General features: G+C 43.0%; 1 protein-coding gene across 1 annotated transcript in view; it reads left to right on the top strand.

The window, feature by feature from the left end:
* The window catches only part of LOC107118487 (mucin-5AC-like), a 120,210-nt gene that overhangs the window by 37,739 nt on the left and 66,604 nt on the right, over positions 1-15,867 (top strand). Inside the window, exon 2 of the mRNA XM_015420840.1 lies at positions 15,488-15,619. Coding sequence (XP_015276326.1) covers positions 15,488-15,619 — 132 coding nt within the window. The remainder of the gene's footprint in view (positions 1-15,487; positions 15,620-15,867) is intronic.

The following is a 15,867-nucleotide window of genomic DNA, read 5'->3' as shown; positions in this document are numbered from 1 at the left end:
CATCTCTATCTATCTATCATCTATCATCCATCTATCTATCTATCTATCTATCTATCTATCTATCTATCTATCTATCTATCATCTATCTATCTATCTATCTCTATCTATCTATCTATCTATCTATCTATCTATCTATCTATTCAATCATCTATCATCTATCTATCATCTATCTATCTATCTATCATCTATCTATCTATCTATCTATCTATCTATCTGTCTCTATCTATCTATCTATCTATCTATCTATCTATCTATTCAATCATCTATCATCTATCTAGTGCTGCTCATATGGCTATCACCTTAAGCAGAAATCAGAACCAAAGAAAATATTTTAAAATACCTTAGTATTATTTCTCTTATATTTGATTAGTGCACCTATGAATTTTGCCACTGAGAAGGTGACATGATCATTGGTATCTGATAGTAGCCATGACACCAGGGCTTGCACATTTAGCAGTTCCATATCTTTAAGTCAAGGGGTGACTAAATTAGCCCACAACTCATCGAATCTAGGGCACTCCACAATCATACGTTCAATGGTTTCAATTGTATGATATGAGCATCTGCATGTTCTATTAGAGTATGATACTTTATTATATCTGCCCTCCAAAACTGCCATATTGGGCTATATTTTCCTTTTCTTTGGGGGGAGGCCCCTATTCTTTCAGAAGACTTAACTGATTTTTGGATTTTTCGGGGCTATGCTGTTGGCTTAACTGATGTGATTTTATGGAAACAGTATTGATTTTATTGTTTAGGCATGTTTCAAACCACTCCCTCCCCCAGGCTGTCAGAACACAAGTACCAGATTTAAGTAGCCTTGGCATGTAAAAGTATCCACTAACTAGAATTTGTATCTTGGTATATCCAGTTAACTTTTTGCAATACGTTGAATCATTGGACCATTTTTTCATTCTTTCTGTTCATGAGGACTTTGCTTGCAAAATAACAAACATTTTAACTGCCACCATTCTGTTTTTAATCAGATGGTCAATATGAGAGAAACGCATTTCACTGTTGAATATTCAGTTCAGCTGTATTAACACGGGTACTTCAAGTTCTCTCTTTATATACATCTATTGGCTGATAAGGAAGATTTAACTCCCACAAGGTGGATGTAGTTTCACCTCCATTTTCTTTCTTTCTTTATTTCCCCAATAATGGAGGTAGCAGTTCAAGCAATTTTCACTAATGAAGGCACACTACAGATTCCATCCTTTGCTTACTCGGCCATTAAAATTGCAATTGCTTATCTGTATTCTTACTGAAAATGTCATTAATGAATTAGTTTTAACTATAAAAAATAAGAGTTGAGTATTCTCCTGCCAACCTAGCAGTTCGAAAGCAAGAAATTGGATCAGTTTATAATGGCAAAAATTACAGACTCCCTGATGAGAGCGAATAACAGTAACACGCCAACCTACACCAAATTTGTTAGGACTTGGGCCCCTGTGTTAGACTACATGGTAACGAGGGATATTCTTCCTGCTAAGCAGATCTATCATAAAAGGTTATATTTATAGGCAATAGAAGGTAATCTACAATAGTCAGACTCATGGTGACTTACTAGTGCTGTATGGCGAGGATAGATGTTAAGAATGTATGTAATTATCCTTATTAATTTAGAATCAAAAAGTATTTGATGTATGTAATGTTAATGTTATTAACAAAAACAATAAAAACTTATTTTTTAAAAAAAGCAAGAAATTGCAAGTAGATAAATAGGGACCGCTTCGGTGGGAAGGCAACAGCGTTCCGTGTGCCTTGGTGTTTACTCATGCCGGCCGCATGACCACGGAAACGACTTCAGACAGCGCCGGCTCTTCGGCTTGGAAACTGAGATGAGCACCGCAACCCTAGAGTCGGATTCGACTGGCTTTCGAGCAAGGGAAACCCTAAGGCTGATGTTAGGGCTGCCGTCCTCCAAGCAGGGACGGAGAGCTCCTGGAATGACGACTGATCTCCGGACTGCGTAGATTGCTTATTTATATATTATTTATTTATTTAAGCATTCATTCCACTTCTTCTGAAGAAAACGGCTGCTTTGGATGGTGGGCTGTGTGGCCTTATAGCCTGCTGAGGCCCTTACCCTCTGACCCCCCCTTCTAGGCTCTGCTTGGGTGGCCAGGTCCATTCTGGCCACTGGTGTGTTTGGGGGGGGGGTAGGGTTGCCGGTTCCAGGTTGGGGAAATCCTGGAGATTTGGAGGCAGAGCCTGGGGAGGTCAGGGACCTCAGTGGGGTACAATGCCATCGAGTCCGCCCTCCAGAGCAGCCATTTTCTCCAGGGGAACTGATCTCTGTAGTCTGGAGATGAGCTGCAATTCTGGCGGATTCCCAGGCCCCACCTGCAGGCTGGCATCCCTCGGCTCTGCCATTATGTTTCAAGGCATTTCTGTACCTGTCGTTGGCAACCCTGCGTACCAACCAGTCTCAACTGCTAATAGTACAGTCCTGTACAGAGATACAGGAGCTGCAGTGGCTCAAGTGGTTAAGACGCTGAACTGCAGGCTGTGGAAGGTCGGTAGTTCAGCAGTTCGAGACTGAGTTGCCGCATGACGGAGTGAGCTCCCGTCTCTGGCCCCAGCTCCTGCCAACCTAGCAGTTCGAAAGCAAGAAATTGCAAGTAGATAAATAGGTACTACTTCGGTGGGAAGGTAACAGCGTTCTGGGCACCTTGGTGTTTAGTCATGCCGGCCACACGACCACGGAAACGTCTTCGGACAGCGCTGGCTCTTCGGCTTTGAAACGGAGATGAGCACTGCAACCCTAGAGTCGGATTCAACTGGGTTTTTTTTATACTTCAGGAAACAGAAAAGTTAGTGTAAGTTCATAGTTCATGGTTCATTTAATCAAAAGAACCACAAACTCCAATGATCCACCATTTTCCTGGTTCGTGCCCATCCCTAATGGTGGTTAATTAACAAGGTCTCATTTTGGGATACTGGCTTGACTAAGCACAGTCAGTGGAGCAAATCATGTTTTCACATTACTATACATGTTTACTAATCCATTAAGTAACTAGCATTTTCATGGTATATGTGGTATTGAGAGTCCTATGCAAAATGTTCAACAGGAGTTGGCACTGTTAACTTCGGCAGAATAGGGGACTCCTTTCTATTAAGGGGGGGGTATCTCTTAGATGGGCAGACAAAAGATGGTGTTCCTAATTGTCTGGATTGGGACCATTGGTCAAACAATGTCTTTGTTTGCTTTACATTGTCTCTTCAAAAGATAGTCGTCTATTTATTTGAACTAAAACAACTGTTCTTTTATAAAACTATTCAGATTACAATACTTATCTGACCCTGAGATACCATGAGGCTAAATTTTAGCAGATATTTGTTCCAAGGCATGAGAACTGAAGTGGGCATGACATATCAACTAGTGTTTTCTGATTGTTCGTGCTGATTCAAGCCAGTGTACATAACAGTACATAATAAGTACACAAACATACATAATAAAAGCTTTGGGGGCCATAATCCAGAAAAGATTAGTTATATTAATGGGGTTTCTTCTAATGTTAGCTTTACATTTATCAATCTAGTCTAATCTGTAAGTATTGGCCCTAGTCCCAAGACACATGGATATTGTTATGGGCTGCCTCTGCACTGCTATGCATGTGTATCTGTGAATTGTTTCTGAACTATTCTATATGGATGTAGGCACATTCAGCTTTAACGGCACCATATTACTACACGTCTACTTCTGAGAGAGTGATGCAGAGACCCCACACCAGTAACTGCTGTCATACCACCCTTTTGTACACACCATTCCTTATCCATAAAGAGACGAACAGATAGAAGCCTGCTTCCACACATGAATAGCTGCTGCACTGGAAGAATAAAGTTTAATGACTGTGCTAATATCCCCGCAAATAGTTCAAAAACTTGGTTTAACAAAGAGTGTGGTTTGTGCCCAAGCAGTACCCATACCTCTTTATGCCATAAAGCATTAAGTAGATACTTTCAAGGGATTACAGTTGTATAGTCTTGTTATACACAATGATTATGTTAGTTGGAAATGTGATTGTATTTCTTATGGATATGAAAACACTTTATTCTGTAATTGTTGAATTACTAGTTTTCTGTATTGGATTTGTATATTGCTTACTGAAAATAAAATAAAAATTATAAATAAAAAAAACAAAGAGTTTAGTTCATAAGAACATAAGAGACGCCAATGTTGGATCAGGCCAGTGGCCCATCCAGTCCAACACTCTGTGTCACACAGTGGCCAGAAATACCAGGTGCCACCAGGAGGTCCACCAGTGGGGCCAGGACATTAGAAGCCCTCCCACTGTTGACCCCCCCCAAACACCAAGAAGACAGAGCATCACTTGCCCCAGAGTCCCTATCTATACCTTGTGGCTAACAGCCACTGATGGACCTCTGCTCCATATGCTTATCTAATTCCCTTTCGAAGCTGTCCATGCTTGTAGTGTCAATCTTTGTCAAATCTTCATCTTCCTTATGAATTAGCATCAGGCCCATAGCCAGGAATTTCTAAGTCAGGGGGGATTTAAATTTCTCAGGGGGTGCTTAGCTGATTTAGATAATTTAATTATTTCTCCTGTGCAATCAAGCCCCCTCCCTGAATGTCCAGTGCAGCCAGCATCCCCTGCCCCCTTCTCTCTCTCTGGTGCCCCCCCTGCCTGTTTCCAGCCGCCCGGCTCTCCCTTCCCTCCATAGGTGTCTCTCGCACACTTCTCTGCCCAACTTTCTCTCCCCAGTGCTGAAAGAAGTCCTGGAGCAGCACAGCCTTTTGGCTCCAGCCCAGCTCTGTCCTTCCCCATGCCGCTCGGGTCTTGCTGCTACATAAGCTGTAGCCATTGGCCGCCACTCCCCAGACACTAGGGAACAGCTGCTTGGAGCCCGGGAAGGGAGCATGTGAGGGAGAGTGCTGGAGAGGCCTGCCAGGCCCTGGGGACTGTGCCCCCCTCTCCACATGTGTGCTGCTCAGGCAGCCACTGCAGGGGTCTGGCAGTCAGAAGAAAGCTGAGGGGGTTTCCCTCCATGCCACCCCCCCTCAGGTGAGGAGGAAGCACCCAACCTGTCCTTGGGCAGCAAAAACAGAGGCTGCCTGAGGCGGGTGTGTGGGGCTGCTGGCGGGTGGGGAAAGACAAGGGGTGGTGGTGGCGAGTCCTCCAGGCAGCCCAGAGAGTCATGGGGGCTGGGCCACCTAGAAAGTTGTGGGGCCTTGGCAGGAAGTTGGGGGCTGGGTTGCCCCACCATAGCTATGGGCCTGTTTAGCATTGTTTTGCCTCATTTATATATTGTCTTTACTGTTTTTGCAACCAGAGTCATAAACAGCAAACCCTCATCGCACAATAAACCTTATTCCACAGGAAAACATGGAAGAATTGAAAGTCTGTTACTGCAAAAGTTGTCATGTGATTTGACAACAGCTGCTAGGAATTTGTTTGCCTCATATGAATAGCTTGGAATTCAATTGAATGCCATAAAAGGATCACTTAAAATAATTTGGAAACATCAAACATTTGGCAGAATGAATATTTGCATCAGCTGGGCATGTCAGATGCTTTGGTTTTGCTTACAATATGGCATAACTGGGAAATATGGGATCAGCTGGGCATGTCAGATGGCATACAATATGGCATAACTGGGCAATATGGCATCAGCTGGGCATGTCAGATGGCATACAATGTGGCATAACTGGGCAATATGGCATCAGCTGGGCATGTCAGATGCGTTGGTTTTGCTTACAATGTGGCATAACTGGTGTCCAAAAACATCACAGCATAACTGGGCAATATGGCATCAGCTGGGCATGTCAGATGGCATACAATGTGGCATAACTGGGCAATATGGCATCAGCTGGGCATGTCAGATGGCATACAATGTGGCATAACTGGGCAATATGGCATCAGCTGGGCATGTCAGATGGCATACAATGTGGCATAACTGGGCAATATGGCATCAGCTGGGCATGTCAGATGGCATACAATGTGGCATAACTGGGCAATATGGCATCAGCTGGGCATGTCAGATGGCATACAATGTGGCATAACTGGGCAATATGGGATCAGCTGGGCATGTCAGATGGCATACAATATGGCATAACTGGGCAATATGGCATCAGCTGGGCATGTCAGATGGCATACAATGTGGCATAACTGGGCAATATGGCATCAGCTGGGCATGTCAGATGCGTTGGTTTTGCTTACAATGTGGCATAACTGGTGTCCAAAAACATCACACTGTACAGCGGTGCTCCATTTCTTGCAATATCATCTCCTACACCACCCTTGTTAGGCACATTCCTCCTTCCCCAGGGATCCCTTCAGTAATGTGCTCAGTCTTCATGGTTTAATGGACATATTTCTGTAAATGATGAGCTTTGCAGTGATTGACCTCACAGACGTGTTGAGTTGTACTGTAAAATATGGGGAAGTAGGAAGTAAGAGTGAAGTATCACCTGAATCACTCCCAAGCACCGTGGAAACCTTTTCTCCTTGAGTAACTTTTCATATTGTTCTGACCAGTGGATTACACGTGGCTAATCTAAAACCTTGGGGAGTTAATTTAATTTAATTTTAAGTTACTCTTATAAATGCAAGTCTCCCAGTAGCTAAAAGTCCAACATTTGTATAAATTTATGGAAAACGTTTTCAAATATATATAACTTGCAACAGACTCAGATGGCTACCTACCTGTCTGTGGTGGGATTTTCCTCTTTGGAAGCGCTGACAACCTTACAGCCTGATTTGTAAGTCTCAGCTCTACAGGGTCAAGCTTAAGGGCTGTATCCTCAAGAGATGGTGTAACACTGCCTACTAAAGTGAATCCCTGCTATTTCGTGGGTCTTGGTGCAGCTGTGGTGGGAAACGGCCCACTCCTATCTCACTGGGTTTGCCAGTGCAAAATCCCCAGTGTCAAATAGGGTATCAATTGGCAGACAAGGACTTCCCCACATCCCCCTCCAGCTGAAGACCAAAACACTCCTCAAAAAAGATGCTTCTAGGGACAGGGGACCCCCAAGAACTGTCAGAGAATCACCAAAGTTGTTCCCTCCCCCCACACACACCAGAGGAGATTCCCACTGGGTGTGTGGAGTCCTGTTGTCTTGTAAATGGCCACAGAAGACAGAGGTGCAAAATTGTAGCTGTTTTGTTAATAAAGGGAAAGACAGAAATATACCAAGCACAGAACCACGCATCAGCTGCGTTTTGTACCAGCACTTCTATCGTTTCATCTCAAATTCTTGTCTAGAATTGAGTTACCTATGGAAACCGCCCTTTTACATGCCATCCTCTTACATGTGGTAAAAAAGCTGCTCTATATACGCCTAGAGAATATTTTGTTGTTGTTCAGTCACACAGTCGAGTCCAACTCTCTGCGACCCCATAGACCAGATCACGCCAGGCCTTCCGGTCTTCCGCCATCCTCTGGAGTTTGCTCAATTTCATGTTCGTTGCATCTATGACACTGTCTAACCCTTTGCCGTCCCCGTCTTCTTTGACCTTCAATCTTTCTCAGCATCAGGGTCTTCTCCAGTGAGTGCTCCCTTCTCATTTGGTGGCCAAAGTATTTGAGCTTCAGTTTCATTATCTGGCCTTCCAGGGAACAGTCAGGGTTGATTTCTTTTAGGATTGACTGATTTGATCTCCTTGCAGTCCAAGGGACTCTCAAGAGTCTTCTCCAGCACCATAGTTCAAAAGAACCTATTCTTCGGCGCTCGAAGTCAACTCTTATTAAAATCAATCAAACCCTATAATATATTTAATAACTTCACGCAGCAAAAATTAAAAGAAAAGCTGATTAAATAATGCAAATAATTTATCTACCTTGCATTGCTTATTCTACACAAAAAGGGGTTTTTTACACGCAAACCTACCTGTAGGTGCAGTTCATACAGTTAGTGGCATATCTAGCATATCAAAAAGAAGCTTTCTTGTGAGCTTTCTTCTTGACTTGTTTCTCTTTTTTTATGCATCAGACAGCTATCCATTCTTAGAGCTTGCTCTCACAGTGCAATTCTGTACACCCATTTAAGTCATTTGAAATCAGTGGGCTTACAGTGGAATAACTTTCCATAATACTGCAGAGCTAGTCTAGTCGAAAGCGCTGCTGCAGTTTTTCAGAGGAGAGATCCAGAAAAAGTCTTGCCATTTGACTTTGAGCAATATGGGCTCACAGACACATTAGTGAATTATGTATAGTATACCTGCCTGACGACATAAAGCTGTAACGATATACAATTGCGCGAGATTCATCAATGTGATGTGAATTTTGTTCACTGGACATCTCTGAAATCAGAAGCATTGCTCATATGTAACTATTTGGCTAGCTCCCCCCCTGCTCGATAATCATCCAGATAATTACAACTGGACTTGTAAGAGTGTAATACCCCGCTTCTCGGAGAGTCATTCGTGACAGGGGACAAATTTGTCTGGGACAAATTTCTTCTGATCGATATCCTGTATAACTCCCTAGTCCAGCCAACCGGTTTTCCCAGCGTTGTGATTCATGCAGCAAAATGTGATTGATGGTCCCTACTGAGCTATTCTTATGTACAGTGCATATTTATTATACCGCTGACTGGTGTACAAAGGAAACATTACTTTCTGTTGCCTTGACAAGAGAGGGATGTGTGAGGTTTATTTCTTACCACCCTTTCCCAGTCTAAACAAATTCACTAAGCATAATCAGAATCCCTTAAGGAACAGCATACATGCATGGACTGTGTACATTTTGACGAACTGAGTCAACTTGGTAAAGGTAACAGCTTTTTTAAAAAAATAAATACACGAGCCTGTTTTTTTTAAAAAAATAAAATAAAAGAGTACTGTCCAGAAGTTACATTGTTCTTAATACAATGAAACTGTCGTAAATAACATTTTGTAAAGGTACAGAACTGCTTAAATATGTCTGCTGTGTGATGTGGGAAAGGGAAAGTTGGGGTGAGACCCTTCTTATTTCTACATGTACCACATAGACATATACTACATCTAAAATTAAGGTAGTCTGGGAAGATACTTCCACCAGTTGGGCAATAACGCAGGGGAGATTGAGCTGAATGAAATCCTTGAAAATGTATGAATATTTAAGCATTCGGGACTAAGAAGTTGTCAGTCCAGTGTTCCCTCTAAGCTGAGTTAGTGTGAGCTAGCTCACAGTTTCTTAGCCTCCGGCTCACACATTTTTGGCTTAGCTCAGGAAGGAGGGCTCCAGAGCAAACTAATCGATGCAGTAGCCAAATTGCTCGCTCACAACTTTCATGCTGGTAGCTCACAAAGTAGAACTTTTGCTAACAAGACTCCACAGCTTAGACGGAACCCTGGTTGTCACTAGTTCCTATGTCTTCCGTAAGGAAGTGCCTTCTCTGTTGCCAGCCTCCAGGTGTAGCCTGAAGATCTCCCGGTATTACAATTGGTCTCCAGACGATAGGGATCAGTTGCCCTGGAGAAAATGGATGGTTTGGATGGTGGACTCTATGGCATTATATACCAGTGAGGCACCTCCCCTCCCCAACTCTGCTTCTCAAACATATGCAACCACATGCAAAAAGATAGGCAATTGAGGCTCTGCTTTTGATTCCCCCCCCTTCTATTACAGTAAGAACCATTCTGGCATGAAGCTAGGCTTGTCCAGTTTGGGTGCCCACCCTCTGGAACATCCTGTCAAGGAAGCGTGGACTGGCTTCCTCCCCTGTGTGGCATTTAAAAGGTAAAGGTAAAGGTTCCCTTGCTCGAAAGCCAGTCGAATCCGACTCTAGGGTTGCGGTGCTCATCTCCGTTTCAAAGCCGAAGAGCCAGCACTGTCCGAAGACATTTCCGTGGTCATGTGGCCGGCATGACTGAACACCGAGGCGCACGGAAAGCTGTTACCTTCCCACCGAAGTGGTACCTATTTATCTACTTGCAATTTCTTGCTTTCGAACTGCTAGGTTGGCAGGACCTGGAACTAGAGATGGGAGCTCACTCCATCATGCGGCACCCGGGTCTCGAACAGCCCGCAGTTCAGCGTCTTAACCACTTGAGCCACCGCAGCTCCTTTGCCAGCAGAAAAATTCTTTTTCTTTTATTTTCTGATCTCCATCTATAGTCTGTTGGACTGGTGTTATCCTTAGTGTGTGTTAAATGTTATTGTATACAATGTTGTTTGATCACTCCTGATTAATTAAAAAAGGACTAAATATTGTGGAAATAATCCTAGCCCACTTGTCCATTTGGAAACACCGTAGCCTTCTGTTAGCACGCTCTTCTCGAAAGCAGAACAACCAACATAAAATCCCTTCTGCAAAAATGTGACTTACACATATGAAAGATACCATTCCACATCCTGCATCAAAGAGAATTAAACAATATTAATTCAAAATCAGTTTAAAAGGTCCTGCTCCATGGCTATGGAAACAACTGAAGGGCATTCGCCCCAGGGAGCAATATACTTCATTTCTGTTTCCTCTGAGTTTCTTTATTAGAAGAAAAAAAATGTAGGGGGAAAAATACTCCTCCCCAAATGCAAATACATTTGGCCAAGCCCTAGTAGAGTAAAAGAGCATCATCTGTTTACCTGAGCACCTGCTAAAATCTCTGAAGCCCCACCTCTTGAGAAACTTGTGAAACAATCTGGGAACTGAGCCAAAGTCTACACTTCTGCTATATAAGAGTCATCAAAAGACAGGTGCCTCCTTACCTTAGACGCCTGTCGCTTGGTACATGCTGCCGAACTCCAGCCAAGATGGGAACAGGCAGGACGGCATGGATACCACTATGGATACCAGTGCTAGTGATCACCCTAACATACCACCAAGGTAGGAGACTTTAACAGATCTTCACTTCCTATACATACAGCTTTTGGCCAGCTCCTCCAAGGTCCAAAAAAATCTTTACAGTGATTTTGTTTGTTATGCCTCATTAAAACTAATCAAGGCTTTACAGGTATTTGCCTTTCCCTCCCTATCACCATTGTCCCACTCCAATGTCAGGGCATTCAAATTTTATTACCCCCGTTGCCTAGATGTAACAGTGGATCAGAAAGAATCACGTTTGTGCAGCTCCTTCAGTTTAGAAGGCATCAAGAAATAGTTCCATTGCTCGGGCCCTTTTGTTAATATAACTATAATTTAGGAACTGTGAATATTGGAAGCCGCAGAACTGACAGTGAAAAGAAATAGATGATTACAATGGGTGTTAATAGATTCCCTTGTTATGATTCCCTCGTTCTAGCAGAATGCAGTCTTTGTCAGTTCCTTTAAAATCAATGAACAACTCATGTTGACTTCAGTGAACTGGAATTCCCAACTTAAGTGTGATCTTCAGTCATACAAAGACAGGTGTCTGAACAGGAGCAGGATACCACCTGGGCATCTGTTCTGTAACATTCCATGGAATGGAAAAATTCTGAAATAAAGGACAGCCATCATAATTTTTGGAGTGAAGATATCCCTTAGACTTCTGTTGGCAACCGCACATAGAAATCCTTGGATTTCTATATTTATGACAGGTGATACAAGGGAGATCTGTTGCAAGAGACTTGTCAATACTAGATCAATTCATATTTACCTGACTGATCCTACAAAAAAAATCTGAATGGATGTTGCAGCCATTGAAACTGGACAAAACCCAGTTCTTGGTAAAGGACAAAAACTCAGTGCTAGTTTTTCCCACAGCAACATATATTGTTATTGTGCAAATGTCTTATCTGTGTCATCTTCATTTTTCCTTCATACTTTGAACAAATAAAAAATACATATGAAACTGGATGGTTTTTACATCAGTTCATGCTATTTTTACGAAGACAGCAATAAATACGATGGACACTGAGCTAGTGTAGCTGATGCAGGATATGTAGAATGCACTACATTACTATTACTGAGAACTGTTTCAGTTAAGATACCATCTCTAACCAATTTATGATGGAGAAATACCACGGTATTACGTGCAGCTATTTCAGGGAGAGTTGTACATAGTTTACACAAAGTTTCCTTTTGATAAGCAATAATGACCTCTGCCAGGTCCTAAAACAGAAAGCTTCAACAGATGGATTCAGTACAATAATATGAATTTGTTCTTTAAGAAGAACAGATTCACTATGGTGAACTTGTTTTAGATTTTAAGCTTTTGATTCATTGGCAGCTAATTTGTGAGAGCCAGTTTGGTGTAGTGGTTAAATGCACGGACTCTAATCTGGGAGAACCGGGTTTGATTCCCCACTCCTCCACTTGCACCTGGCTGGATGACCTTGGGCAAGCAGTAGTTCTGATAAGAGCTGTTCCTGAAAAAGAGCAGTTTCTGTCAGAGCTCTCTCAGCCCCATCTACCTCACAGGGTGTCTGTTGTGGGGAGGGGAAGGGAAAGGAGTTTGTCAGCCGCTCTGAGACACCTTTGGGTAGTGAAGGGTGAGGTATAAATCCAATCTCTTCTTCTCTTCTTCTTCTTCTAATTTTCATAAGGACTTACTAAGATCTAGTGACAGAGTCCAACTCCAGCACAGTCTTCTTCCAGTGGTCTAGGGTCATGAAATGTCAATTCAGATCACAGCAGCAGTGGAACAAAGGCAAATTCCATGTTAGGAATTGCTAGGAATGGACCTGAAATAACACAGTCTGTATACTGATGCCTTTATATAAATCTGAGGTATTCCTGCATATGGAATACTGTGCACAAGACTGGCCACCCCAACTCTAAAAAGATATCATAGAGCTAGAAAGGTCAAAATAGGGCAACCAAAACAATGAAGAGATTAGAAAAAAGTTACCTGTGAGTAAAGACTAAAGTACTGAAGGCTTTTAAGGTTTTCAATAAAAAATCTGTGGGGTTTATGAAATAATTATTGGTATGGAGGAAGTGAACAGAGAGAAGTTTCCTTTCCCTCTGAACGCTAGGATGTGGAGTTACCCAATGAAAACCGATTAACGGTAGATTCAGAGTAGACAAAAGAAACTGTTTCACACAAACCGTAATTAACTTGTGGAATTTGTTGTGAGAAAGTGTAGTAGTGGCCCCTTACGCAAATTGCTTTAGAAGAGTAAGACAGATTGACAGAGAAGAGGTCGATCAACAGCTATTAGCTGTGATAGATGAATGGGATTCTCACGATCAGTGGTAGTATTAATCTGAATACCAGTAACTGGATTGGATCCCGTAATCCATCAGCGGAAGGCACGGATGGCTGCAAATCATTCTCATGTTCATGTCCTCCCAATAATCTTTCCCAACTCCAGGAAAGATTATTCCCAGGATTGTGGGACCCATGTGGTCTATTAGCCACGGGAGTCCCGAGGCTGCCCAGGGAAGGAGAAAGGGGGAAATCACCCTCTCCTCTTTTCCATTAGCAGAGCTGCACTGATTTCACCCCCTTCCTTTTTCCTCACTGAATCCTCCTGACCCAAGTGACTATTAGATCACGTGAGTCCCATGAGCTTGGGAATAAATTTTCACAGGGTTGGAAAGGACAGCTGTGGGGTACGGGGACAAGGGGAAAACCCTGTGATCTTTGCATCTGCAGATTGTGGAGCAAAAAGGTGGAAGCCTCTGCCTGGCTTCTGGAGAGCCAGTTTGGTGTAATGGTTAAGTGCACGGACTCTAATCTGGGAGAACCGGGTTTGATTCCCCACTCCTCCACTTGCGCCTGCTGATGTGACCTTGGGTCAGTCACAAGCTCTGGCACAGCTGTCCTTGAAAAAGAGCAGTTTGTGTCAGAGTTCTCTCAGCCCCACCCACCTCACAGGGTGTCTGCTGTGGGGAGGGGAAGGGAAAGGAGTTTGTAAGCTGCTCTGAGACTCCAAGTGAAGGGTGGGGTATAAATCCAATCTCATCTCTTCTTCTTCTTCTTCTTCTTCTTCTTCTTCTTCTTCTTCTTCTTCTTCTTCTTCTTCTTCTTCTTCTTCTTCTTCTTCTTCTTCTTCTTCTACTGATGGAAACAAGGCAGATGTTGAACGAGATTATTTAATCAGGCAAGGATCGTCATGTTTTGAGTTGCACTCCTATATGGGATTAGGCCTTCACCTTCCAAAAACCTTTGAGTTTCTATCGAGCAAATGAGCAAGGCTCTGCCTGGTATAATTATACTCTATGAGGAAGTTCACATTACTCTAACCTAGAAATACTATACACATGTGCAAGTCGTAGAATGATGCTGGGGTATGTTTGATGGTTTCCAAGATCCTTCCACCTTCAAAATGATTGACGGGGTCACAGAAATCAGGAACATGTGTTCTTTTTTTCTTTTTTTTTAAGTGGAGGTTATGCGAACTTTCTCTGAGACAGTCAGAAAATGATCACAGTAATCACTGGAAAGAAGGAAAGAAGTTAGTATAGCATGTGAATTGAGGTCCCAAGCCATGCTCCCTCTAAGCCAGTTTGGTGTAGTGGTTAAGTGCAGGGACTCTGATCTGGGAGAACCGGGTTTGATTCCCCACTCCTCCACTTGCACCTGGCTGGATGACCTTGGGCAAGCCGTAGTTCTCAGAAGAGCTGTTCTCGAAAAAGAGCAGTTTCTGTCAAGAGCTCTCTCAGCCCCGCCGCCCTCACAGGGTGTCTGTCGTGGGGAGGGGAAGGGAAAGGAGGTTGTCAGCCGCTCTGAGACCCCTTTGGGTAGTGAAGGGCGGGGTGTAAATCCAATCTCCTCTCCTCCTCCTCCTAAGCTATGGAGTCTTGTGAGCAAAAATTCTACTTTGTCAGCTACTGGCATTAAAGTTGTGAGCGAGCATTTTGGCTACTGCATCAATTAGTTTGCTCTGGAGCCCCATCCTTCCTGAGCTATGACAAAAATGCATGAGCCGGAGACTAAAAAACTGTAAGCTAACTCACACTCACTCAGCTTAGAGGGAACACTGGTCCCAAGCACATTTCCTGGTATAACTAGTTATTTTCCAGGAGATCTGAATGTAAGTGTTATGAACCCAGTAAATCACCTAACTCTCATTTTGATCCTACGTACAGTTATGTCAGTCTAAACCCACTGATTCTAATGGGTTTAGACTGGATTGTATTGCCCGTGGATTTAAAACTGGGGGAACACAGACAACACAGACGAGGAGGTATATCCACAACTTCAAAGCCTGCCAGATTATACTTGGGGGCTCTGCTTCAGTTGCTCCCAGCATCTGATGGAAGACAGATAGCGCTGGTAGGAAAAAAGCCTTTTTTTCCTGTAAGGGCACCGAGGCTTTGGCATACCATCTCCCGAAATAGCTTGTCCTTCCTTTTATAGCTGGCAAGTGAAAACCATCCCATTTACGTTTGAAGGAAGAGAAAGACTGATGTCTTTATAGAGTCCTTTGCTGCTTTAAAGTCTGCTTTTTCACTGACATTTTATTGTGGGTTATTTCTGTGACATCATGTGTTTCTAATTGTTTGGAACTAATCTTCGTTATATGCCCGGATACTATGCTTTGAATAAATAAACACTTTGATCTGTGTTGCCCCTTAACCACTTGATGGTTCGTAGACCTGGTACAACAATGCGACCTAACAGAGCTCACGACAATGCTTTATTTCTTCTTCTTTGCCTTGTTGCCACAGTCCGTGCCCAAGTTGCAGACCAGCAATCCCAGTATGAAGATCAACAAGCCCAGGACTATGACCAGCAATCTCAGTACGATCAACAGCAGTCAAATTATGACGACTATCAAAATGTCCAGCAGGGACAAGACTGTAGGTGTTTTAACTTTCTTTGGGCAGGGTTAGGTAGGGGAGGTGAAGGGCAGGATTGCATCCTGGCAGGCTTTGACCCACTTCACTAGCAGAAGAAAAGAAATACTATCTGGTTATTTTCATTTTTGTAAACTCTAGTTTCACGGTGAACTATAGTGATTTTAAGCATGCATACATTTCAATTAATTAAAAATGTGCACCTGAGCATTTCTCCCCCTTTCTCCATATAATACTATAATTATTTATAA

The sequence above is a fragment of the Gekko japonicus genome, unplaced genomic scaffold, assembly GCF_001447785.1.
Source record: "Gekko japonicus isolate JY-2015 unplaced genomic scaffold, Gekko_japonicus_V1.1 scaffold2153, whole genome shotgun sequence".
Classification (NCBI taxonomy): domain Eukaryota; kingdom Metazoa; phylum Chordata; class Lepidosauria; order Squamata; family Gekkonidae; genus Gekko; species Gekko japonicus.
Note: the sequence above shows the minus strand (reverse complement) of the source record. Positions and strands in the feature narration are given on the sequence as shown.